This window comes from Eublepharis macularius, chromosome 8 (assembly GCF_028583425.1).
Source record: "Eublepharis macularius isolate TG4126 chromosome 8, MPM_Emac_v1.0, whole genome shotgun sequence".
Classification (NCBI taxonomy): domain Eukaryota; kingdom Metazoa; phylum Chordata; class Lepidosauria; order Squamata; family Eublepharidae; genus Eublepharis; species Eublepharis macularius.
In genome coordinates, this window is record NC_072797.1 from 16,651,870 (window position 1) to 16,679,237 (window position 27,368).

At 45.1% G+C, this 27,368-nt stretch overlaps 1 protein-coding gene across 1 annotated transcript in view; it reads left to right on the top strand.

Moving 5' to 3' along the window:
- The window catches only part of DCC (DCC netrin 1 receptor), an 814,397-nt gene extending 788,097 nt beyond the window's left edge, over positions 1-26,300 (top strand). The window contains exons 27-29 of the mRNA XM_054986644.1: positions 5,692-5,904; positions 21,586-21,728; positions 26,211-26,300. Coding sequence (XP_054842619.1) covers positions 5,692-5,904; positions 21,586-21,728; positions 26,211-26,300 — 446 coding nt within the window. The remainder of the gene's footprint in view (positions 1-5,691; positions 5,905-21,585; positions 21,729-26,210) is intronic.
- The last annotated feature ends 1,068 nt before the right edge of the window (positions 26,301-27,368 follow it).

The following is a 27,368-nucleotide window of genomic DNA, read 5'->3' on the forward strand; positions in this document are numbered from 1 at the left end:
AGCTCACTGGGTGAGCATCTGTCCTGATCGTTGTGAATCTCAGATAGGAAGTAAGGTAGAATACAAACATGAAGAACATGTGGAAGGGAATGGACAGAGTTTCAGACCTGGATCTGATAGTCCATGTAGAGGCTGTAGACAAATTGCCATCTCTCAAAACTAACCTACCTCACAGGGCTGTTGGGAAGAGAAAACTGGACAATCCCAATGGCTTGCGCCATCTCTGAAGCCAAAAACAGATTGAACAAAACTTCCACTGGTCAGAAGAGAAGGTTTTTTGCTTTTTGTAGCTTGTTTTCCATCTACGACTTCATACCCCGGACATGATATTATCAGTGCACACTAGAGATTAGAGTCCTCTAGGTATGTTGCCTGTGAATCAGGCCATCTTCACCACCATACAATGCTGTTGCTGTAAGGAATTTCTCTCCCATACTCTGCCCCCCCCCCTTCTTTGAGTTCTTGTACACATTTTCTGCAGCATCATATCAGTACATCTTGGGAAATGTAGTCCCCAGGGGTGTCTGGCCAGGGTTGCCTGGTCCCCTTACCCTACCGGTGAGAGGGGAGACTTACCTCTCGGACGTCCTTGCGTGTGCATGCTCCTTGCACAATGTAATGATGTCACTTCCAAGAGTGATGTCATCACGCCTGCTCCCCCGTGTTTCCCCCCTCCCTGATGGCCAGGTGATTGGTGGGGGAGGGAGGAGGCTGGGAGTGGGGGAGACCAGCAACCTTATATCTGGCATATATTTAAAGGGTAGAGGGAGGAAGCTATAGTGGTCATGGAATGCTACATAACATTTCAGGAGGTTCAATTGAGCTATTTGACAACATTCCAGGTTATTCTGTGAACCTATGCAGATCATGAAAGGGAGGGCAGGAAGAGTTACATCCGTGCTTAGTTCTCATGGCCCCTTCTTACATGCCCAGGATAAGGCTGATCACCACCTTGGGGTCAGGTAGCAGTTTTCCCCAGGCCAGTTTGGCTAGGGATCCTGACGGTGTTTTGCCATCTTCTGGGCATGGAGTAGGGGTCACTGGAGGTGTGGGGAGGGGAGAGAGTTTTGAATTTCCTGCATTGTGCAGGGGGTTGGACTAGATGACCCTAGAGATACCTTCCAACCCTATGATTCTATGATTCTACAAAATAGCTTGTTATACCTGAGGCCTGTTTCGAGCAACATCGGGAGAGCTTAAATTGTCACATCTGTACTCTGAAGCACCCAAAATCTCAGTGTTCCCTACACTTCTGTCATATATCAGGCCTGCATTCTTGCTTCTGATATGTAGCTTCAAGGTGGAATAAGGCAGGACTACACACTTGTAGGATTCAGTGAAGAAGAAGGCAAAAAGAAGATGAAGAGACAATTGGTGCAGAAGAAAAAGAATCTTTCATAACTGTACAACCCCTACACATTTCGTGTGCAGCTTTGTCAGGGGAAATCTACCAAATAATTAAAAAAAAGTTGTTTAGATATTAAGAACTCATTTTGAATTGCCTTTGTATATGCTCTGTGAAATTGTTCTGTATTTTATTAGTATGTTTTATTAACTTTTGAGATGATGTGTTAAACATTTTTATATTTTGTATTATTTGGTAGATTTCCCCTGACGAAGCTGTAAGTGAAATGCATAGGGGTTGTACTATTACTAAAGATGTTTTTTTCTACTGCAATTGTCTCTTCATCTTCATTTCACACTTTTAGAATTACCACCTCCAGTCAGGGAAATTCCTGGAGATTTGGGGGCAGTGCCTGGGAATGGAATTGTGGGAAGGATTTTGCTTAGAATCTATGGTATACCATAGTGTTTGCCCTCTGAAGCTGCCATTTTCTCTAGAGGAGCTGATTCTTGTAGTCTGGAGATCAGTTTTAATTCTGGGAAAACTCAAGGCCCCATCTAGAGGTTGTTAACAAAAGGACGCAATGCTGGTCTACAGTAGAACAGCAAGATTTGAGTTCAGTGGCACCTTAGAGACCAACAGGATTTTCAGAGCATAAGCTTTTGAGAGTCAGAGTTCCCTTTAGACTAGAGATGTGCACTTCACGTTTTCGATTTGGGTTTTTAACCCAAGTCAGGGCCCAATATGGAAAGATTCAGGATTCCTGAAACAGCCCCAGCATTGCTGAGCCAGTTCGGGAATCCCGAAGCAAAGCTTATTTTGCAAGCAGCAAGAAAAATGTTGCTTTCAAACACCCGCCCCTTTTTTCAGCCAATGAGAGGCAAACAGCAAGGAAAGTGCTGCTTTGAGCTTTGGTGTGCGCCACAAAGTTTCCCGAATCTTTATGGAGCATACCAAAGCATTTAAACACCCGAATCTGCTGCTTCAGGATTCAGATTATACCAAATTGTTTTCCTGCTTCAGGTAAACTCAAAGCGGGAAACCCAAATCTTTTTCAGGTGCACCCCCCTAGTTTAGACTATTCATGTCTGAAGAAGGGAACTTTGACTCTCGAAACCTTACACTCTGAAAATCTTGTTTGTCTCTAAGGTGCCACTGGACTCAAATCCAGATTTCATAGAGGCCTCAAAATCCAGCTGCAAGACTGATGATGTCTTCAGATGTGCTTCTGGACTTTGAGGCCCTGGTCTTCTTTTTAATTAGTTTAGAAAAAAAAACACATCTATATAGCTTATCAGGATTTTTTTCCAGATTAATTACAAATTGGAACAGAGGGAGTTTTGCCTGGCTCTAATATTGATCTGTTATGTTATAACTATACTGTGACATTTTTATGATCTCATATTTTGTATCACTGTCCTATCTGCAATAAAAGTTGTTGCATTTAATAGTCCTGCTATAAATAGTGGTTCCTCAGCTGAAATGATGGCTCATTATCAAGTCCTGACGCTCCTACAGCGCCAGTACCTCAGGAACAGGCCCACTGCATTTAACTTTATCCTCTTTGGGCAAATGAAGCACTCAGTGATGTGAATAAATGTGAGGGAGCAATAATTTAACACAGTTCTTGCCCTTGCAGAGTTGTAACCAAGCAACAAATGGACACGAAAATTGAACTGAACTTGTGCTTCTCTCCAGGTGGCCAGCTGAAGTTATGGCTGCCACACATTGGCAGAGTGTTTTAGACGATACTCATTTGGATGTTCCTAAGCTGTAATAATCGACCTATGATTACCAGACGAGGGAGAAAAACGGGAATTACACTGCGTACAATAACCTCTTCTTGTTGGATTATCTATTTTTATGTTTCCACATCCATGCTACATTTGAGGATAGCAGTCCAAAGGGACCAATTGCAGGCATACAGGAGACAAAAATATATATATAAATGATCTGGATATCTTCATTGCTGACTGCCACCACTGTCATTGAACCCACTGGCTGCTGCTATGTGAGAGGGGCATATGAGGAATAACCTTGATATAGCACCAGATCGCTTGTCGATGTGGCCCAGCTTATGTTGTGTTCTGACTAACAGCAGGTTTCTAAGACCTGATTACTAGGACCCTTTTAACTGAAGAAATCAGAAAGTGTATCTGGGGCTTCATACCTGCAAAGTGCAAATTCTGTCTCTGAGCTGTGGTCTCTCCTAAACTTTACTGAGCAAAGACAAATAGTTTGGCAGTTTAGTACAAAATAGGATGCCTTGACCTGGATAGTTCAGATGAGTCTGATCTCAAAGGCTAAGTAGGGTTGGCCTTGGTTAGTAATTGGATGGGAGATCTCCAACGAAGACCAGGATTGCAGAGGCAGACAATGGCAAACCTCCTCTGTTAGTCTCTAGCCATGAAAACCCCACAAGAGGTTGCCATAAGTTATGACTTGAGGGTACTCTCCACCACCACCACAAAGTAGCACACCAATAAAAATGACGGCATGCAAATTCACAAGATCAGGTGGAGAGGTTTTGCATTTTTTTACAGCTGTTGCTGTAAGGAAATGTCTCATTGATTTGTTTTTGAGAGAGGGATGAGCTATTATTTTTTGCATCTTTTTTTTTTTAAAAAAAACCTCATCTATTTACCAATGATTTTGTTTCTCCCCTTCTCTCTTTTCCTTTTGTAGATTTCATTGTATTGTGTGTTCAGAGTATATATATTTTTATATGCAGTTTATATGGTCAGTGGGCATGATTTCCATATGTAAATGCTGAATTATTCTTGCAAAAAGAAAGAACAATTAGTTGGGACGATTTGATGTAGAGAAACAAAATAGTAGAAAGATAAAGGATTATGAATTCAATTAGCACAGGGGAGAAACCAAATTGGAACAAGCATTTTCTGATCAGCCGGTGGAAAATTAAAAAATCACCCCTATTTTAGGGTAGAGGTACCAGTTGGGTCCATGTGTCTGTTTCAGTATTGAGAGCTCTTTTGCAGGCTGAAAGAACAAAGGGCTACTTTTGTGGTCCCTCTTGCCTAAGCAAAGCTCCAGATGACAAAATAGCCTCAATTTATATCTGCAGGTTTGACATGGCGTATTCAAATCACAGAAGAATTGACTCGGGACACCAGATAATAAAGCAGACATTGACAGCTCTGGCAAACCAAATCTTACAGCTGTCTTGAGGACAAATGGCATTGGTGGTAGCTTAAGCAGAAATTAATTAAGCAACCTCTTTGTCAAAAGCCCTCATCAAATCCATTTATTGTAACGTCTTATGGCTGTACACAACACAGCCCATCTGTAACAAATTGTGTCACTGTCCTCCTTGTGTATGGCTGATGTTTTTAGCTTGTGCTGGTTTTTAACGAACATTTATTTCAAAGACTCAGCTTCCGTTGCAAATAATTAAGAAGCACAGTCCACACATACCCAACGCAAATTCATGCATCGCCCTCCCTGCCCCAGTTCCTGGGCACCATCTCACTCTAGCAATAAACCCTAATATAAAGGAAAGAATCAGCGATGCTGATCAGGACTGCCTCAGTTCTCAAAGGCTGCCCGTTGAGTCTTATGGGACAATGAATACTGGCTGCAATCTAGAACACAGCAGAGCAAGGGAAATCTACCTTTCATCTGAGACTGTGTGATCATTGGGGGCAAGAGGACTACCTCCCACTGCACCAGAATCCACCCCTTTACATATTCCCATACAGATGAATGACTGCCATTTACTCCCGTGCCATAGTTTGGGTTAAAAACTGAGAGCCACGCTACAAGTGACGAATGACTTTTGCCTGGCAAGTGAACGACTCACGCGTATTCCTCCCTGTTCACTTGCCCTCCACGTAGTGATCAAGTGGAGCGCAAGTGGGAGGGCAAGTGAACAGGGAGGAATATGCGTGAGTCTGTTCACTGCCAGGCAAGTGTCATTCGTCACTTGTAGCTTGGCTCTGAGTGCTGCTGACAAAGTTACTTAAGGGTAACAAAAACTGCATTTACCTTCTACACGTCCCCACCCAATATAATGCCAAGAATTTCTCCAGCTGTAGATGCTACTTTTTTATTCCTAAGAAGCATTAATTCCTGGATGTTCCATGTTGTTTTGGTTATTGTCTGTATTTTGTCTTATATCCCACATTATCCCCAGAGCTCAAGATGGAATTACAGAAATGGTAAGCTCGGTATCTCTCAATGCATTTCTCAGTTCCTTATAAAGATGTGAGGAATAGAAGAAGGGCAATGAAGGTGAAATGTTTTTTAAAAATGTATGCACATGTGTTCTTACAACTCAAGTGGGTTTAGCAACTGATCACGTTTCCTTGCCTCTAATTCTCTTGTAGCCGTGAATGAAGCACCAGCCCCTCAGCAGACAACTATGCTACCCCAGACCCAGCCTGAACATTCCAACAGCGAGGACGCACCCAGCAGGACAATTCCGACCGCGTGTGTCCGGCCCACACATCCACTCCGCAGTTTTGCCAACCCCTTGCTACCTCCACCAATGAGTGCAATAGAACCGAAAGTTCCTTACACACCACTTTTGTCTCAGACAGGTAAGACGAATGTCAGAATTCATGCTCACTTGATCAGGGCCATAGCCGAGGCAGCACCAGAGCATGCACCACCCGTCTGGAGCACTGAGTCACTCAGCCAAGGATTTTTATTTCGGAAAAAAACTGGCTTTTAAATGTTGTGACTTGACAGCTTTCATTTAAAAGTGTGTGTGTGTGTTTAGAATAGGGGAATGTCTGTTTATCTGAAAGATCAGTAGATACTACAGTCCACCTCCCCCCATATGAATATTCTGTCTGTGGCCACTTGGAATTTGTCTGGTTCAGAGCCAATATTTCAAGATCACTTATCATTTCCATGTGACACTGCAAAAGTCCCCCTTTACCTACTGATTGTAAATGAAATATGGTACTTGAACCGGGGGGGGGGAGAGGGGAGAGTAATTTTAAAAGGTATTTTCTTAAGTGGGGGGGAAGGCAGCATGGCGTAGCTTGATCTCTTCAGATCTTGGAAGTGAAGGAGGGATAGTACTTAGATGGGCGACCTCCAAGGAAGACTCTACAGAGGGAGGCAATAGCGAATCGCTCTGCTTCTCACTTGCCATAACTTCACAGCTCGTATTAACATATTTACTTAAGCAAGGTGTTCATTTTGGTGTAGTGGTTAAGAGCGCGGGACTCTAATCTGGAGAGCCGGGTTTGATTCCCCACTCCTCCACCTGAAGCCAGCTGGGTGACCTTGGGCTAGTCACAGCTCTCTGGAGCTCTCTCAGACTCACCCACCTCACAGGGTGATTATTGTTGTGGGGAGAATAATGACATACTTTGTAAACCGATCTGAGTGGTCATTAAGTTGTCCTGGAGGGCAGTATATAAATCGAATATTGTTGTTGTTGTTATTTTAAGCAGATACCAACTTTACAATGGTGCTTTTTTCTATTTAGCTTAGATGTTCTTGTTGCTAACTGAAATACACAGACCCTAAGGCTTGGTGACAGGGATGTAGAAACATGTTGCTTATTGAGAAGTTGCTGGTTTTCCATTCTTTTGTTGGCAACTCCTCCTAGCAAGGAAACCTGGATGTGGCCTTTTGCAAGGCCATAATTTTTTCATTTTGAACAACAGGCTCTGTTGTTCAGCCTTGCAAACTTGCAATCCCCTCATGCTGTGTTGAGAGTTCAAAGTGCACGCAGGCTCAAAAGCTGGGGGATATTTCACAAGTTGGCAACGTCTTCATGAAATGGTTGGGACAAGGCATGGCTCTTTGGGTGCAGGCAGAGGGCGACAGCTTACTTACACCCAATTCCTTCTCCTTTGGAGCTTATGGCTCCCTGTCAAAGCCACAAAGCCTTTTCTTCTTCAGTCTCCCACTCCATCTCTGTTTTACCTGCTTATTCTCTGCCATGGTCTCTTCCTGCCTCCTGAGCCTTACTCTTGGGTAGGCCCTTTCTCTCTTGAAGCCCTCATGAGATTTTACTGACATTTCTTCTGACGTTCAACCAAAATCTGTGTGTGTTATTTGCCATCAAGTCGCTTCTAGCTTATGGAGACCCTGTGAATTAACAACCTCCAAAATGTCCTATAATTAATAACCTTGTTCGGGTCTAGCAAAATGAAGGCTGTGGCTTCCTTTACTGAGTCAATCCATCTCATCTGAAGTCTTCCTCTTTTCCTACCACTTTCCTAGCATTATTGTCTTTTCCAGTGAATCTTGTTTTCTAATGATCTGACCAAAGTATGACGGCCTCAGTTTAGTCATTTTGGATTCCAAGGAGAAGTCAGGTTTGATTTGATCTGGAACCCCCTTAATTTGTCTTTTTTGCAGTCCACGGTATCTGTAAAACTCTCTTCCAGAACCACTTTTCAAATGTTCTTCCGGTCAACCCATATCTGCCTTCTGGTAATTGAAACCCATCAGAGCTAGATGTGTTCACTGCTGGTCCTGCAGGCAACGCTAGATCTAACAGGCATAGGAGTGTAGATTTTAGCTGAACATTGAGAAATACTTTCTAATAGAGATGATTTAAAAATGTTATACCCTTCCTTTCTACCCTCATCAGGGCCCCACCATCAAAGCGAACAAATTTAAAATATACATAATTAAAAATATGTCTTAAAAACCATTAAAACCAAACAGAAACACATCATTAAAACAATTCAAGCCAAGCTAAAATACACATACAAAGCAGTTGGTACCAGTTAGCAAGGAAGTTGTGGGGTATCCCTTGTTGGAAGTCTTCAAGCAGACAATTGACAGTCATCTGTCAGGAATTATCAAGCGTTAGGTTTCCTGCATTGAGCAAGGGGTTAGATTGGGTGGTCTACACTCTAGGACCATGCAGTCAGGTTCATGCAACCACCCTTCCACTGAAGATACAGGTGGAGATACAAGCTGATTGCCTTCCACTGCTGAAGAACATCTCAGCAACAAAAAAGGGGGGGGGCTAGGTTGCATCGCCATGCCGGTACACTAATCTCTCCTTCCTGACCCTCTTTAGTTGACATAAACCACATAGGAACAAAAGTCCCCACACTTTTTGGACACTAAGCACAATCAACCACAGCTCTACAACTGGCACAGGTTGCTGACGGGCCAATGAGAACCATTTTTCCTGAGTCAAGAGGGCTGAATGACTTAGGGCAGGTCCAAACCATCTTGCTTTGGGCAGCAGGGAGCCTGCCCAAGGGAGCTGATATTTTTTCATGTGAGTTGTTCCCAAATTGCCATGCAAATATACACTTTCTTCACTATACAGAGGGAGCCTGAGCTCCCCACAGGGTGAAACCAACATGGGATGTGGTTATGCTGCAGGGATTTGTAGTGTCTGTTTGGCGCGCTCTCTTGTTTCTAACGGCCTCTCTCTGGCCATCCTGCTCAGCGTTTGTCCAGCCTAAGGAGGCTTCCTCCAACATGAGTGAGCCTTACTCCAGCAAGAGAGTCACTTCAGTTGAAAAAAAGCTTCATAGGCTGGAAGAAGGCTTCAAACATGGAGAAGCAGAGCAGGCAGATAAAGACAATGGCGTCATGTTCATCCAGACATTCCGAGGGACGCCCTGATTGTTCAATATTATGATACATCTTTTTCTCAGGACGTTGTCTAGTGCTGTCATTTGTGAAACTTTCTGTGGATTGGCTGCTTGTTGTTAAATCAAACCACAGGTTTCCAATGACAAATTACAAGTTCCAAGCAAATTGACATTTCACAGTGCCCTCTGATGTGAGTGTTTCAGGCCTGACTTTCCCCTGCAGTTTATGCACCACGCAATGGAGATGGCTTGAAGTGTCAAGCTTATATTTAGTTGTTCTGTATTCCCAGGTTGCTTAATCCCCAGCAGACAGGAATTATGCAACCATTGGGAAAAACAGCATGCTTTTCCCTTCAAACACCTGCTATCCGTCACTAACTAATCCTCTTTCGACAGCACACTGAAGCTTGCAAATCCTAAAACATGAAGGGGATCTTTTTTTTTTTTTTTTACTAACTCCTCCTGGTACTAAATCTTTCAGTATATGATATCAGGGTGGTCATCTTTACTTAACTGAAATGTAATCAATCCCTTCTCCTCTATATCCTCAGGATTCCTTTGCATTTTGACTCAGCAATGAGACAAAGGATAGTCAACGGGGGAGCAGAAACTAGGACTGTATTCCGTAAATGGGGAGGGAGGTTAAGACTAAGGTTTGTGTATTTTCCAAATTGAGTGGACCACGTTCCTTAATTTCTTCATGGAAATTATTGACCAACTTAGCTATGGCACTCCATCCTTTCAGCGCTCCCGGCTCACAAAAGAACAGCCAGATCCACAATTCAAAGACAGGAACACTGACTACATTTCAAAGAAAAGCCAGTGGTGCACCTGGAATAAACTAGGCAAATGTGTCTGATTTGCATAGTTTATAATCAGCAGCAGGGTCAGATGTGCAGGGAGGACTATGATCACAGAAGGTAAGCCGTAAAGAAGAAGTGTGGTCTACAAGAGCTGGTACTGGCTGCTTCTGTAGCATTTGAATCTCTTCTTCATCCTACAGATGCTTTTGAGCAGGCCCTTTGGGATCCCCGAAGCACCCTACCGCTCTGTTACCACACTGCACACCAATTATTGAACCATGTTCAGGGCTAGGAAATGAAATCCTTAGTGGATCAAAGTGATGTGGACCCAGCATCAACCTCTCAGCATCTTCTCCCTCCTTCCATTTCAATTAGCATTGAAATAATGAGGAGAGGGGAGGGGAGGGGAGGGGAGGAGAGTGAAATGAGCAGCAGAGAAATTTGGTCAATGGAACAGAAGACTTTGATATGGGGTGTTTTAGGTTAGAAGTGTAGAGGGGCAGCTGTTGGGAGTGTGAGACCATTAGAGTAGGTTAGAATGGTGCAAGAGTATTATATGAGGAGCAAGGAGACCTGAGTTGAAATCCTCACCCAATCACAAACCTCGCTGGATGATACTGGACCAGTCATACTCTCTCGGTGTCCTTTAAGTCACAGGATTGTGTTGGAGAGTGCTCTCAAGTTATAGTTATGGCGATCACTGGTGGGGTTTTCATGGCAAGAGACTAACAGAGGTGGTTTGCCATTGCCTGCCTCTGCAACTTTGGTCTTTCCTGGAGGTCTCCTATCCAATTACTAACCATGGCAGACCCTGATTAGGTTCTGAGATGTGACAAGTTCAGGCTCACCTGGGCTATCCAGGTCAAGACGAGTCACAGGGCTACTGTGTGGATAAAACGAAGGGTCAAATGGAACATTTCATGCCACTCTCAGCTCCTTAGACAAAAAGGAGGATGGCTGGCAGGCAGGACAGATAGAACCCAAGCAGTGAACCATGGGGAAAGGGCTCAGTTGGTGGGAATACGGGGACTGGGAGGAAGGCAAGATGGCAATTAGTGTCTATCACAGTCCATGAATGCTGCGGAGTTGTCTTGCTATTCGCACTAATGCTACTCCTGAGCCCTCCACTAAAACCGGTGCTTTCTGAGGAAAATATGACAGATGTGGCTCTCAGTCCTCTGCTCAGTGGGGAGTTTGGCCCTCCCCCTGTTTGGAACTCGACTCCCCTGATGTATAGAGTAGAAACCAGGCAGCAAATACTCTTACAGGAAAAAAATGGAGCAAGCCTCCTTGCCAACGAGGCTTATTTGGAAGAGTAGCCTGTTTTCCCTTCTCTCCTGTGTTTAATGGCTGGGTGTATGTAGAAGAGACCATCAGGGAAGGAACAGGGAAAATCCTGGAGATTTGGGGGCAAAGTCTGGGGAAGTCAGAGTTTGGGGAAGGAAGTTTGCTCAGCAGGGATATGATGTGACAGAGTCCATCTTCTGCAGCTGCCCTTTTTCTCTAGAGGAACTTAATTCTGGGAGAACTCTGTGTCCCACCTGTAGGTTGCCAACTTTATTTATGTTACGTGCACAACATGGAAGAACATTCTCGTCCTTATGTGTCATTGGCTGCCACTATTCTGTTTACCTTTCAAGCTGTGGAAGGTTAATTGAAGACAGAGAAGTGGGAAACATAAAACGGCCCTTGTCCCACCAGAAGAATTTTTGGCACTATAAAAGGGAGAAGCAAGAGACACAAGAGTTTTTCTCACTCTTTCCCTATATCTTTCTTTTCCATTTCACTTATAAAAAAAAAAAAGTCTGCAAACAGAGAGAGAAGAGTGCATGATAAAGCTATCTACTGAGAAAACCAAAAAGGAATGGGAAAAAAGGACCCCGGCTACAAAATTTTCTGTCCCACTCTCTCTTCCTGAGCCTCATAGTAATTGTCAAGTTGATTAGAAACTGTATTGGCAGGGGGAAATGGCTTCATTCGATGGGTCGGATGGAATTCATGGGCCGCCAGTTGCCTAATGTAGGAACATTTTCAAAAGGAACAGTCAACCCTCCTATGGAATTTCTCCTCTGCAGTGTCGAACTGCATAATCCATGCTGAAATATTAATATATTGCACTTTGGAAATGTCAGACCTCTTATTTGCTAGCCCAAAGGCAATGTAGTGCTTCTTTGCTTTTTTAAAAAATAGTGATCACTGGCAGATAATATGTACCTTTGATTCTAGTCTGTTCAGGTCACAAGTCTATGGGCTGGGGGGAGACGTGTCCAGCAGAACGCACACGCATCACCCTTTCAGTCCCTGGCAAGTAGTCCCCTCAAGCCCATCCACAGTGAACACACGTTGGTTCAAGCAGAAGTAGCTTTATTAGAATCTATGCAGTTCAGGTCTGTACCCCATCACAGGGTTTGGCAGAAGTGACCATTCAAATCAAGCAGTCTCTGTTATAGTTGATTTTCCCGCGCTCCAAATGACAGTTAAGGTTTTGGCGTGCGAGCCTACCCAAGTTCCGTGAGAATCTATTTAGTTATGACTCTATATCAGGTATACAATAAAGTATTCCCAGCATGGGAATAGTAGTGAAAGCTGGCATCTAGATACACCAAGGTCACAGTTAGCTGAGACTCACATATTTCTCTAAGATAACCGGGGAGGCCCGTTCTGGGTCCTAAGCAAGTAACATCTGCAATATGGTTATGAATGATCACAGAGGGCACACATCAAGTTAGCCATAAGCCAGTATAGTTTCAGCATGTTGTGACACAAGCAATACAACAGACAGACTACCGTGGTATGGCTGTACACAGGCATGACACACCCCATCTGTTAGCTCATGTCCCAGCGAGAAGTCCATGCTCAAGTCTGGGCGCAGAAGGCAACAGGCAAGCCTTCCCAGATGTTGGTGGTGGTGTTGCTCGGATATTGTACATTGGAGAGATTTTTAGCCTATCATTTCTACTGCACTTCCTCCTCCCTTCTCCTATCTAACATTTTGCTGAACTCTACATGTCATTCTAGCCAATGTAGCCAATGTAAAATGCCTTCACTGCATTGTTTTGCATTGCCAGTGTAAAGCAGAAATGACACAATAACACAAATAACATTTTTCACTGGTTTCTTTCCCATTCATTTCTATAGTCAACCCTAATCAAATAAATAGGCTTCATTCCTTTTATTTTCAAAACTCTACACACTACTGACTCACGAAGAAAAAGGTGAGCTTTAAAAAACGGCTCACAATATATCATCAAGGCTTTATTTAATACATAAACTTTTTAAATTATGTTTGAATTGCTTTTACATTTATTTCTGTCCTCTAGAATTTAGACTACCATATCTACATACTTAAGATTTTTCTTGTTACCATAGCACAGGCCTTTAATCCCAGGGCCGGTGCCACCATTGAGGTGGTGAGGCGGGCACCATGGGTGCTGAGGTGCCGAAGGGGGCGCCGGAGGGGATGCTGGAGGTGGAGGCGTGCGCCACGGAGCTGGCATGCCTGGCCCGCAGCTGCTGCAGCCAGCCAGCCCCATGCCACCACTGCTGCTACTGCTGCTGCCACTGCCACCACTGCCGCTGCCACCGCCACCACCAACACACGCTCCTGGCTGGGCTCAGCAGCCACAGACCAGGCACAGCAGGCATACGGGCGGCGTGCGGAACCTCCCCAGCCACCCGCTGCGCCAAACTGGGAGTGCGGGCAGCCTCCGCATGCTGTCCCAGCCACCCACTGGCCAATGGGGCCAGCTTGCTGCATGATCAGAGCACACATCAAGTCCAGGGAGCGTGCACCCCTGGCACCACACCTGTTTAATCCACATGAACATACATCCTCTTGTTGGGGCAGTTTGTTGGGCTTTTGACTCAGGCACTATTGTGCCTTGATCTCCACAGTCTCAGAAAATAATCTTCTGCAGCCCAGGTACCTGGAGATGCCATGCCACCAGCTGAACTTGGGGACATTCTTCATGCAACATGGCTGGGGAGAATTCCATAAATCATTTGCTTTGTAACCATATAGCCAAGTGGCACACAGCTCTGCTTTATGATGTGATTATTTAGCGGATGGATATTCTCCAGGAAACATATGCCATATGCATAAACAGTATTGCAAAGGATGCCTGTTTTGTGCCGTGGCAACTATGGAAGAGGTGGGAAAGTTTGCATCTGATGGGGGCTCTCTTCTGAGTGCACCGGGTGTGCAGTGCTGTTGAACTCTGAGAACAAGTTTCATCTAATATGCTCAAGGAGGCCTTCTAGTAATAATAAGCTGGCCTGCATTTGCACCTGGCAGCTATATATCGTCCAACGAACGAGCTAATGAAATGCTTAATAACCCTATGGAGGAAATAAAGCTGTCCTATATTAAATTCCTGCTGTGGTTATGCAGTACAGCAGTATTGTCAGCTCTTTGATTTCCAGTTGGTCTCTTCCTTCCTCCCTCCCTCCCTTCTTTCCTTCCTTCCTTCTTTCCTTCCTTGGCCTTTGTAACATTTTGCTGGCTTGGCCAACATTAGAACCCAAACGCTGTTGATTTCATTTACCTGCTGCTTCAACTTTTCTTCCTGTGAAGCCTTTGGGTTTTTTGTTCATTTCCTTGGAACAACTATTTAATTAGTCTGTACTTTTAAAGGAAATGGCTTGTTTGCTGGATTAATTGATCATGCATTGGAAATGCAGTCCAGACAACCACACCACTGGCTTTGCGCTAGCAGAACTTTGCCTGAAACTATTTTTAAAAAACAAAAACAGGAGCTCACTTTAATGTTCACCCCACATGGGAGTTTCTAATATGACATGGGGGTGCTGTTGTTTGCAGGGGGAAAGTTCCTTTCAAGATCTCTAGAATGTGGCTTATATCTCTGACCAGCAACATTTAACTCCTCCATCCTGAATGGCTGAACTCGTCTCCAGTCTAATGTAAGGTGACAAGAGTCTTGAACTAGGAACTCTGGTAGCAGAGACCCAGTTCCTTACTTCTTGCTCCGTCAAGGTTGTAGTCTCACCTGCCGGCTTCACCTCTACTCGGCTACACTTCCACCATTGCAGGTGGCTGGAGGATGGTACTGTGGCATCCAATCTAGCAGAGATCATGTCCTACTAGGGCCCTGTCTGGCACCATAAAGATAGTGATTCTGACTTGGCTCATCCCTCTGAGCAATTGGTTAGCTACATGCAGGCTGAGTTGTTCATTGCTTGACTTCCTGGTTGGCATGCTGCTTTACTAGCCTACAAACCACCTCTGAACCTTTCTTACTATTATTTATAATTAGAGATGGGCACGATCCAAAAAAATTAACGATCCAGCTGATCGTGGATCGGGGCTGGCAACGATCCCAAATAAATGATCTACGCTGATCATCTCCCGTTTCTGATCCGTGGATCGTGGATCGTGGATCATGGATCGTGGCATCTGTGTTTGTGTTTGGCCGTCTGTGTTTGGCCGTCAGAGCTGCCTATCAGGGTTTGCAGGGATGAGATTGGAGTGCCCATGGCTACAGAACACCCCCTTCCCCCTCCCTCCCTTGGGTGTCTTCTCCCAGCTGGTGACTGCTTTGCTGCTCCGTGGTTGGAAGGAAGCCCTGCTGATCAAGGCAAGCTGGTCTTCCATTCGGGTTTCCAGGGCGACAGGAGGGTAAACACAGCTCACACATTCCCCTGGCTCCATTGCCAGGGGAATAGATTGCTGGTGCCTGAGTGTCTGGATCCCCGATCCGAACCCGATCGCCCTGAACCAGAGTCCTCTCGATCACTGGATTGTTGGCCATGGACGATCACGATCCGCCGGGTCACGATCGTGCGATTGCCATTATCGTGGGTTTTTTCCGATCATAATGCGGATCGTGCCTATCTCTATTTATAATACCAGTTCCAGTATATTTGCCAAAAAGGATCCATCCCCATGCACTGCCGCCTTTATTGACTGACACAGCTCTGAGAAGAGAGAATAATAAAACAAATGTTGGCATTGAGTGTGCCGTGACATCAGTTCCAGAAAAAACTGAAAGTGATGTCAGATAGCTATAGGAATCACCATAGAGTTTTACCATAGAGTTTTCAGTGATTCCTAGAGCTAGCAAGCATCATGTCTGGGGTTTCCAGGAAGTGATATCATGGTGCACATGACACTGTGCCCCCCCCCGCCATATCCCTGACCCCAAGCTTCTGCCTGTTGCCAGTCATGGCCTAGCAACCCTTGACCCCAGGTTATAAAACCAAGAAAGCAGTCCTTTCAGACACTGAGAGATCTCTGTCTTTTGGTGCTACACCTCTGAAGATGCCGGTCACAGCTGCTGGTGAAACGTCAGGAACTACAATGCCAAGACCACAGATATACAGCCTTGAAAGTCCACAACAACCACCGTTCTCCGGCCGTGAAAGCCTTCGACAATACAATCCTTTCAGAAATCTCCAAAGTGTTTTTTTACAGTATGGTGGGCAGAGTACCTGCCAGGTCAGAACTGGTGACTCTTCTTTGAGGAAAGATTTGGGACCCCCCCCCCCCCCGCAAAAATGGGATGGGGTCAAATGTTGTCCACAAGCCACCTCTTGCCCACCCTTGCTCCAAGAAGAGATGCTTCAAGAGTGTCCCAACATTTGCTTACTTATTTTGCTCTTATTTCTCCTTTTTTTTTTTTAGCTACAAGCTTTAATGATTACCTGTTGCTAATTGTAATGTAAAGGGGTGAGCATGTGCAGGGAACCTTAATTGCCATTTTGGTTTCTCATTAGCAATACTCAAATGGTAACCATCTGCCTTTGTGCTCAGAAGCAGCTCTTTAAGGCACAGTTACATCAATTAATGAGTTACTTATGAGTAACATGATTTTTCTCCCCCTCCCCCACGGGGCTCACAGGTGCACCTCTTCCCTGTGCCAAGCATATATTAACAAAGTTTATTTTTCTTGTGCATCTTATGTGCCAGACCTAAATGGGTTTTGAATGACTGGTTTGCTGTAGGAGAAAAAAAACCCAAGACAACCCTGTCATTTATTTTGCATTAGCTTAATTAATAATGCTATGTAAACCTGAAGAACAGTCTGAAATGAAAGAGAGATGCAGAGTTGACAAACACATTTGTCTGTGTCACCTATGCCAGTTAGGTATACTTTTTTGGCTCTGACCTTACCCAACACACACACAGCTGTGGGCAGATGCATTTCTGCACCCTAAAAACTCCATCCAGCTTCCTCATAACACCCCATTTCTTTTTCAGGTAGCAGCATGTACAGGGAAAATCAAGTCCAAGAACAAGTCGCTCTAACTGAACAGGGGTACCTTTTGTGCAGATTTAACCATTGGCAACCAGACATTGTACACATTGCTGGATTGCTTCTCAGGGCTAACTCCTACTTTTTCATTATAATGACAGTCCCCAATTAGATTTTCTTTTTCCAGTATCCCCCCCGTTCAACTTCAAGGAGTAAGCCGTTTCAAGGGAATGGATAAGAGCACTAAAGACATGATATCTTTGTAATATTTGCTTTATTTGTAGATGTGCGTGCAGATCAAGGTGGAAACAGACTCTTATAAGCACATAGCACAGTCTACACCAGGAGTGAGAACAATTTACCAACCACACTCCCCCCTGTTCCAGCTAGCAGCTCTGAGCTTTTACTTCTCTCCATTTGAGTAACGGGTTTTACTTGTTTCTCTGCCCCCCCCCTTTTTTACTGGAGGGATCTTCTCCAGTTTTTGATAGGAATCACATTCTAAGAACTTGAGAAGGATTCTGAAGTATCGAGAGACTACTTTCTGTCCTTTGGTGCCATTGAGGAACCATCAGCCAATCCCTCTGTACTATTAGAAAATAATTCGCTTTGCAAAGGAGTGGTCTGCCAGCACAATTCTGAGAATAATAATAATAGGAATAACTGTGCTTATATACCACACTTCTAAACAGATTACTACCCTATGCATATATAGTCAGTGAATATAGTGAATATAGTCAGTGTTATCATTATCAGGGCCGGCCTGCCTACTGAGGCCGGCCCGGCAGCTGCCTCAGGGTGCTAAAGTACCAGAGGGGTGCTGACTCGAGGGCAGGGGTGCACGCCACAGAGCTGCCACCACCACCACTGGCCAGGAGCACATGCTGGTGGTGGCAGCATGGGACAGCTGAGTGGGCAGCCTCCCGTTCAGTTGCTCTTCAGTCCAGGCGCAGCTGGTGGCCAGGGCAGCTGGCTGTGGTTGGCCCACAGAGCAACTGAACGGGAGGGCTGGAAGGCCCCCCTGTGCGCACACCAGCCCTGCGTGATGACATCACATTTGGTGATGTCATCACACAGCCCGGTGCACATGTGCACTTGTGCACGCATGCATAGAGGCAGCCGTTAAGCTGCCTCAGGTGCCAGCAACATTGGAGCCGGCCCTGACCATTATCACTTACAGCTTGGGAGCTGGGGCTGAGAGGAGTGGCTTATGCAAGCCTGAGCTTGGGCAGTAGTGGGATTTGAACCAGCAGAGCGCTGATTCACAGCCCAACCACTTTACTATGCTACAGCAGAACAGACAATATAGGCCATGCATTTTATAAATGCTGATCATCTGCTGAATCTGAGGCTCCACTGAAACAGCTTTGCTTTTCTATTGAGCTTGACTATAAAAGTAACCAAGAAGGTGCTTAAGAGTTGCAGTGGATTTGGGATGCACATAAAGCAGCATCAGGGGCTGACTGGTCATCAAGACCATGAGGGAAGTTCTTGGTGGACCTATGATCTGGGGGACCACCCCCTTGCCAGGACCACCTCCAACCCGAGTGGCCCAGAACAAGGTAAGCAAGAGCTGCTGCAAGATGACTGTCCCCGCATCATGTCAGGCAATTGCGAGTTGCCACTAGAGATGGGCACGAACAGCAAACTAAAAAAAGCCACGAACAGCCGAATCAGCTGTTTGTGAACAAGCTGTTTGTGAGGCCTCATTCTAAAGTGGTCATTGCAAGCCTCGTTCATTGCTGTTTGTCTTGCTGTTCCTCAAGACAGACAGTCTGGCACCTGCAATCAATTCCCTTGGCAACCAGGGGCAGGGATTGCCTGAACTCTGTCTGAACTCCTGCTGTTGCCCTGGAAACCCCAATCTAAGCCCAATTTAGTTTGATAGGCAGGTCTACCTTTCAAGTGTGGAGCTCCAAATTTGTTACAAGGAAGCAAAGAGCAGGGGGGAGGGGGGCTCCCAGCTCTGGCTTTGCAGACAGTGAGGGGGAGACAGTTGCTGTTGGCATTTTGAGAGAGAGACAGGGAGAGTGCATTGGAGCTTGAATTTTCTTTGTGTGTGGTGGGATAGGGATCTACCCCTTCAAGTTCCAGGGCTGCTGCCAGGTTCTGGGCCAAGCTATTATTTATTATTGGTACCTTTCCTGCTGCCTGCTCAGGTAGGGTTTCTGGGAGTGGCGTGGTAGGGATCTTGATGGCTGGAGGAGAGCCTGCTGGCCCCCACAAACAACGAACATGTTCGTGATCAGGTCATGTTCATCAGTGTTCATTGTTCGTTGTTCGTGGATGGCAACGAACAATGAACACCATGTTCAAGTTTTTTTCTGTTCGTGCCCATGTCTAGTTGCCACCACCCCAACAGCCCTATCTCCCTGGAGCCAGAAGCCACCACCACTTACAAAGGGGATACGAGCCACCAGTGCAAGTCAGAAGCCTCCACTACCACCAGGAGCCCCACCCTGGCCCTTTTGCAAGGTCTATTTTGTTTCCCAGTCCACCTGTGAGCAGAGTGCAGTCAGAAAGCTGGGCCCAGTGATACTCACAACGTTGTAGGAGCTGCATATTTGCAGTTCTTACAATCTTAGTGTTGTGGCCTGAGGTGTGTCTCTTGGATTGCAGTAAAGCCACTCACAATGCCATCCTAAACAGAATTACTCCAGTCTAAGCCTATTGATTTCAATGGGCTTAGACTGCGTAACTCTGTTTAGGATTACACTGTCAAGCCTACCAAGCTATCTGCAGCCAATTCTGGCTAAAGTCCCTTTCTCTTGTCTTTTCTTTTCTTTTTTTGGTACTTGGATTTGTACTGCTCTTTTAAAAAAAATCTATCTTCTCAGGATGACTATATCTTCCAATCCTGCTTAGAGGTTCCAAGAAGTTCAGCAAAACCATTTATTAAAGAACTCATTTATTACAGTGCAGATAGCAAAAGCTATTGTATCTGCTGAAGAATTCATTTAAGTCTCTCTTTTTTAGCTTTCCCTTTTTCATTTCAGTTAAACTTCTATTATCAAAGGGATCCAGGCATACAGAGAATGCCTAGCTCTCTTTTTGTCTTACGCTGCCTGCTGGAAAGGTACTTATAACTGACAAAATACAGTGTAGGTCTCTAATTTGCAAAAGCAGACGTTCTCACTTAGAATATTGTTACGTTGTCGCCAATGAATGCTGTAGCATTTAAAATTTTAATATAAACTGAGTTAATATGAACTGAGGTTGAATGAAAAGGAGAAAGAACTTCAGTACGAGTTTTAAAAACATTCTCTTTGTGTCCCTTATTTTTGTTAAAGAAGGTATTAATGTTATTAAATACAAAAAAATCTAAATTGATGTATTCTAACAGTTAGGGCTTTTTTTCAGCTGGAATGCGGTGGAATGGAGTTCCGGAACCTCTTGAAAATGGCCACATGGCTGGTGCCCCCGCCCCCTGATCTCCAGGCAGAGGGGAGTTTAGATTGCCCTCCGTGCCACTCGGTGGCACGGAGGGCAATCTAAACTCCCCTCTGCCTGGAGATCAAGGGGCGGGGCCACCAGCCATGTGGCCATTTTCTCCAAGGGCAACCCGCCCTTCCACCACCTCTTTTCCCAGAAAAGAAGCCCTGCTAACAGTCATGGCTTCCCACAAAGTATTGTGGGAGTTGTAGTTTGGCAAGAGCATTGCTAGGGATGCTTTCTCAGATCCTTGCCCCTCCTTCCCCCATGGACCCAATAAGTGCCTGGTCTACTCAATGACATCACATCGCTTGCCAGTCACAGGAGCTTATGCAGTACATTGCTGTATCCTTCAATAACTGAAGAGGGTTTGGGGACCTCAGTGCACGTATTAAGGGAGCAGCCATGGCTCAGTGGCAGAGCACCTGCTTTGCATACTGAATGGCCCATATTCAACCCCCAGCATCTCCGGTTAAAAAGGTCAGGTAAGAAGTGATGTAAAAGATCTCTCCGCGAGACTCTGGGGAGCTACTGCCAGCCTTGTGTGTTTACTAGGCTTAAGGAGGGGGAGAGCTTGCACATCTCTAACTGTGGCCCCTAGCGGATAACCTCGACTTTATAACTACTCCATCAACACGCTACTTTTTTTTAATGGCCTTTCTGCGGCTTCAGTTGTCTCCTGAATGTATATTTGCCGGACGTAGAGCCTGAATATCTTTCAAAACCATGGTTAATCTGTTCAGTTTGAGCTAGCTTTTAGGGATGGGTCAGGGCACTGGTGCTTTGTAGGATTTAATATTTTGGGCATCTGACTCCTAACCATGGATATGAGCCAGCCAAAGATCAGCCCTTTAGGTTCCCATAGATTTCAGCAGTATAGACTTGAGTACATACACAAGTCCTCAACTGGATCTTTTAAATCTGCATTTTTTTGGCTGGGTTGTGCCCTAGTGAAGTATCCTTAGAATTATAGCATTAACATGACTGAATATGATCTTTTTGGATTTGATATGTTATTTTCATTTCATGTTATTTTAGCCTGTGCTAAACATTGCACTATAATAATAACAACTGTGCTTATATACTGTTCTTTTAGACAGGTTAGTGACCCACTTAGAGTGTTGAACAAAGTCAATGTAAATTAAGTGAATTAAATAAACGAGACAGCATGCCTTTGAACCAAGATGTATTTCCGTATCATTTGTGAGTCAAACACTAATGATGTACCAATTTGCCTCTTCCTGTTTCAGCATCCAACCTTCCCAAGGCTCAGGTTAAGACAGCATCCCTTGGTCTGGCCGGAAAGGCAAGATCCCCTCTGCTACCTGTCTCAGTACCGACAGCCCCAGAAGCCTCAGAAGAGGGTCACAAACAAACAGAGGATCCAGCAAATGTAAGAACATAAGATGATCCAAAAAAAACCAAAAACAAAACGCAATCACAAAAATGTGTCATAGATCTTTATGACGACGGAGTCATAATTTTGTATTTGCATCCATTTAGATTGCCTAAACAAATGTTAATTAGTTTCTCTGTTTCCTTATACATGGCGTAGATTGTTCTTGTATCTCCTTATAATTACAATAAATACATTAAAAAAAAAAGAAAGGAAAAAAAAATGTGTCATAGATCCAGAGGAGTCAGCCGTGTTAGTCTGCAGTAGCAAAACCTAAAAGAGTCCAGTAGCACCTTTAAGACTAACCAACTTTGCTGTAGCATAAGCTTTCGAGAATCCTATATTAAATTCCTGCCTGGAATAAGCCTCGAAAGCTTATGCTACAGCAAAGATGGTTAGTCTTAAAGGTGCTACTGGACTCTTTTCGATTTTACAAAAATGCATAATGGCGAGAACTAGCAACTATTGCATCAGAAAAAAAGATCCTGCCTCTACACAGATTTCTTCTGTGCACAAGACCTTTTCAGAAGGTGGCGGTGGAGAGTGCCTTCAAGTCATGGCTGATTTATGGTGACCCATAGTGGAGTTTTCAAGGCAAGAGACTAACAGAGGTGGTTTGCCATTGCCTGCCTCTGCGACCCTGGTCTTCATTGGAGGTCTCCCATCCAATTATTAACCAAAGGCTGACCCTGCTTAGCTTCTAAGATCTGATGAAATCAAGCTCACCTGGGCTACCCAAGTCAGGGATTTCAGATGTTACAATATGGGAAATCCAACCACGCAAACCGGAAGTGCAAGCTATTTGTGATGCTTCTATTACACACAGCTGCCACTTTGTCTGAATATTGAAGTGTGCATACATTCAAGCTTCGGTACACATGAATAGACTGTTACATTTTTCAGGGTACAGGTCTGCATGTACCGAAGACGAAAAGCTCATGCGTTACCCTCCTTAGACAAAATGGCAACTGCACATATCAGAAGCGTAATGGGTGACTCACACTCTTGGTACTCGTGGTTGGATGCTCCCAAATATAATGTCTGACATCTGACATTTGGTTAAAGTTCTTATTTAAACCTGAAGGTGTCAACATTTTTAAGGCATAAATCTCAAACTCCTCTCTTTTCTTTAGTCTTTGATGGAGTTCCTGGCCATAGAATTCTTTCCCCAATCAATACTTTTAAGGGTTTTTTTTCTATATATCACAAAGCAGAGAAGTGCTTGACCAGTAGTGGCTGCATCTTCCCACTCCTAATGCAACTCTTATGTTCATCAATTCTTTTCTTTACAGCTTGTCATGTCCATGGAATACATTGTACAGTATAGATGACATCCTTTGTACTGCAGTTAAAAACAACAATGCTGTACGTCCTGGTATCCACTGCATTTAGAACCCTCCCCACCCAAAACCTGAATTTTGAAGCAATTGGTACAAACCAGTGTCCACAAGGAAAGTTACTGGTACATTTAGCCCTCTCAAAAGTAGAAGGTACCTGACCTGGATAGCCCATGCAAGCACGATCTCATTCGATCTTGGAAGCAAAGTAGGGTCAGCCTTGGTTAGTAGCTGGATGGGAGACCTCCAAAGAAGACCAGGGTTGCTAGGCAGAGACAGGGCAATGGCAAACCACCTGTGTTAGTCTTTTGCCCTGAAAACCCCAGCAGGGATCACCATAAGTTGGTTAGGACTTGACTGCACCCTCCACCACCGAATTAGAAGGTAGCAAAGGCAGCAAAGAAAAGACGGTCTTACTGTACTGTGCTCTGTACTGTGATCCAAATCTCTGACTTTAGGTGAGTGCTTAAAATTAAATATAGATCTTGGGCTACATGTATGAATATCCAACAGAATACACTAATAATCTCTGTGAACTCCCCAGAAAGCTCATCAGAATCTCTTATTTTCCTCCCATTTTGTTTTGGGTATCAACATATATATAGTAGACTCTCTATATAGTTGATCTGTATGTATTTTCCCTTCAATGCCTTTTGCGTTTTGGGTGGATTGAAGACGTTTTCCTCTAGTGAGAATCAGATTCAGGTTCCGTGGTTTGAAATTTGCTTGCCACAGAGATAGCCTAAACTGTGCAATGCTTTTCTACCTTCCGCACTCCTGATGGCTACGTCCTCTGATGTGGAGCTCCCCATGTGACTGGAACTATCCACAAGGCAAGCAGATTTCAGACCTTCGGTTTTGTGTATGGCACGCTGCCACTCAGAAGTCTTTTTAGCATCCTCCCCATGAAGGGTGTTTATATCCCCCATCTGTGCTCTCACGTGCGGCAAGAAGGAATCTTTCCAGCGCAGCTTTAATTTCTGTGTTGTTTTCGTGCCCGTTCCGGCTCCAGCCGTCCATCAGAGCATTCACTCAACAAGTGTAATGCCAACCCCGTGATTTAGAGGCCATCTCCCGCAAAGCAGTATCAGGGACTGAAACAAATGATAATTGAAATGAGTGGGAAGCACAAAAGGCAGCTCACCGGTGGGCAAAATCCATTACTGCACAATAGCATCCCAGGGCAGCCCGTGGATTATTGCTGGCCCTCCTTTGCCTCTGAATGCCTTCCAAGCCTCAGTGGCTGTGCTGTGCGGAGAAGATAAGGAAGCCCAGCTTCATGCAATTGGGAAGGGAGCAAGGAAATGAAAACGACCGCTTTGGTTGAGATGACGGGTGTAAAGAGCTGCTGAGGACTGAATGGTTTTGGCTCTAAATATCTTAGTTTGGAGTGGCTGGACAAATTATTTCCAAAGTGGGTCACTTTTCAAGCGCTGCAGGTGTGGGAGCACTTAGAAGAGATAATGGCAGGGGAGCCAATGGAGTTCTTCAGGGGGTCAAAGGTGAGGTTCCCTCTTGCACTCAACCTCTCGATGTTGAATTGTTAACTCTGTTGGTTCCCTTTCCTCTTCTCCAGTCCTTTCAAGTGACTTTTTCATTTCAAACCCTCATATATCACTATATATTATTTATAGAATGTTCTTCTCCCATCCTCCCAGCTGGTATTCTTTTTGCTGTATGCACATGTTTGACACAATCATATTTTGAAAATCTGATTTGAAGGTAGGCAACGCAGGAAGGGAATGGGGCCAATCCAGACCAGTTCCAGAGGGTGACAAATGTTAGCCATTTTCCAGGGCTTCAGAGTGGGGGTGAGGTAGGGTGGGGGATAAAGACAGCATGAGAGAATTCTCTTTTTGTATTTCCTAAACATTTTTTCAAATTCTGGAATGGACATTGAGAAGAGGCACTAGAGGAGAACCAATTAGAAGAGACACTAATGAGAACCAATATCAGACCCTCTAATCACAACTGAATAGGGTTGCCAGTCTGCCTCTGGTGGTGGGGGATCCCCTGCTCCCACCCTCCTTCCCCTGCCCCCGCTTACCTGACCGGCGGGGAAGGCATGGGCCTCCTGGGGGCATGCTCCCAGGCAGTGCAATGTGCTTCCGGAGGCCTGATCCAGCCCAATCTGGGCCTGGATCAGCCTGGTTCAGGCCCAAATCAGGCCACTGCGGAGAGCAGGAGTGCTCCCGTGCTCTGCAGTGGCCCGATCTGGGCCAATTTGTGCCCAGCCACTGTGGAGCACAAGAGGACAGCCAGGGCAGCAGCAGCCGATGCAATGATGTCACTTCCCAGAAGTGATGTCATCATATGAACCCGAGAGCATGTGTGTGAAAGACAGCAGAGCAGGTAGGTGCCAGGAGGACTGGGGACCTGGCAACCCTACAATTGAAGCTTCAAAGAAGTTTTTGGGTGCCTCTCTTCTGACTGGGGGGGAAGATTGAGTATCATGTATGCCATCCTAAATTCCAGATAGGAAGGATGGGATAAAAATGTGATAGATTTAGAAGATGAGGAGCAAGTCCATAGAGAGAACTGGGGAAAGGAAGTTCATGCAGAGGGACTCCATCTTAGGAAAGGTTGCCTTCAATATTATGGTGGGAACTGAAAACCGTAAATATCACCTGAACACTGGGTGACATTTCAGGGAGTAGCCTTGAATCTAGTCAACACTCACACCATTCATATCCTTAAATGCTAGCATCATTTAAGGATTTAGCATCATTGGATGGCTTGCCAGCACCCTCATAAAACATTTGTTAGGAAAATGCAACAAATTGCAGTGTTAAAAAGTACACAATCTTCTCCATGAACATTTGCAGCCATAATCAACACTGTTCAAAACTTCATTAAGAGAGTCTGGCATTATTTTTTAAAGTCTTGAGCCTTGGATCCAGATGGAACGCTGTTTAGATTCAGACAGATCCCCCTGTCCTTGGCAGGGAGTTCCTTAATGCTGGGGCCACCACTAGGAACGTCCTGTTGTCTCCTCTATAAAACTTAGAAAGTAGGGGGAATATTCTTTGTTATTTGTCTCTTATTTAGATTCGTGAGTTGTTACCCACCCTGTTGTTGTTACCCACCCTGGTCCACTTGAACAGAATAAGTACAATAAACGAGCCGATTGCTTTCTACACAGGTATATGAACAGGACGATCTGAGTGAACAAATGGCTAGTTTGGAGGGGCTAATGAAGCAGCTTAATGCTATCACAGGCTCAGCCTTCTGAAAGATGTGAAGGAAGAGAAGAACGGAGCTACTCGTGAACATTGCAGCATACCAGCGTTTCACATGTATCGCCACCCAACGTCCGCGTCTGCCATAAAGCTGACTGATGCATCGTGCCACCCCATTTTACAAAGAGAACTCACTGTCCCAACAGAACCTTGTTCATTCCTGTGGATCATGCAACAACCTGAAGCAGAGATGAAAGAGCATCCCTCAGAAGCAAGAAGGAAAATGTCTTCACAGCAGAATGGCAGATGGCGCCTCTTGGTAGTTGATCGTGTTCTGCTGATGGACTAAGCCCACCAACTCCACTGACGTTCAGGCCCGAGTCATAATAAGCTTAATAACCAGCACTGATGGTTCTCCTGCCAGTAAGCGCTCCTCACTGCAGGGCTGCGCTTCCCTCACAAAAGGGGAAGGTGTGGAATGCTCGCAGCAACGGGGAATGTCTCGTCCTTAAGCTGCGGCTGCTCACCCAGAATACAAGGGAGTCTGAGAAATGGAGTTCCCAATGCCTCCTGGTTTGGAAAATTCAATGGAAATGCCATTTCCCCCACTCCCTTGCATTCATCATGGCTCTTTGCAAGCGTCCACGGTGCAGCATCCGGACCTTACAGACGATGTGACCTCTGCTGCAAACCATCTCCACCAGCCCCAGCCCCCCATCACCCCTTCACAAAGCTAAGTGTGAAAATTGGGGGAAATGGTGGGGGATGCTGGCAGGAGCCCCAGTCTGGTGCCACAAAGATTACAAACTCAGTAAACTCATGTGTGTGTGGGAGGGGGGGAGTTGAGTTTATCTGAGATCCAAGCCACAAGTGATGCCTTATACAGGTTGGACACTTGCCAGCTTACCTCAACTTTTGATGGGAAATGTAGGCGTCCTGGTTTTACAGCTTGGCTCTCCATTACAGCTGCAAGACCAGGACACCTACATTTCCCATCAAAACTTGAGGGAAGCTGACAAGTGTCCAACCTTTGTAAGGCATCACTTGTAGCTTGACTCTGAGAGTTCTTCACGAAGGCTTGGGAAGAACAAGCTAATTCTAAGGCAAGCAGAGGGGAACTA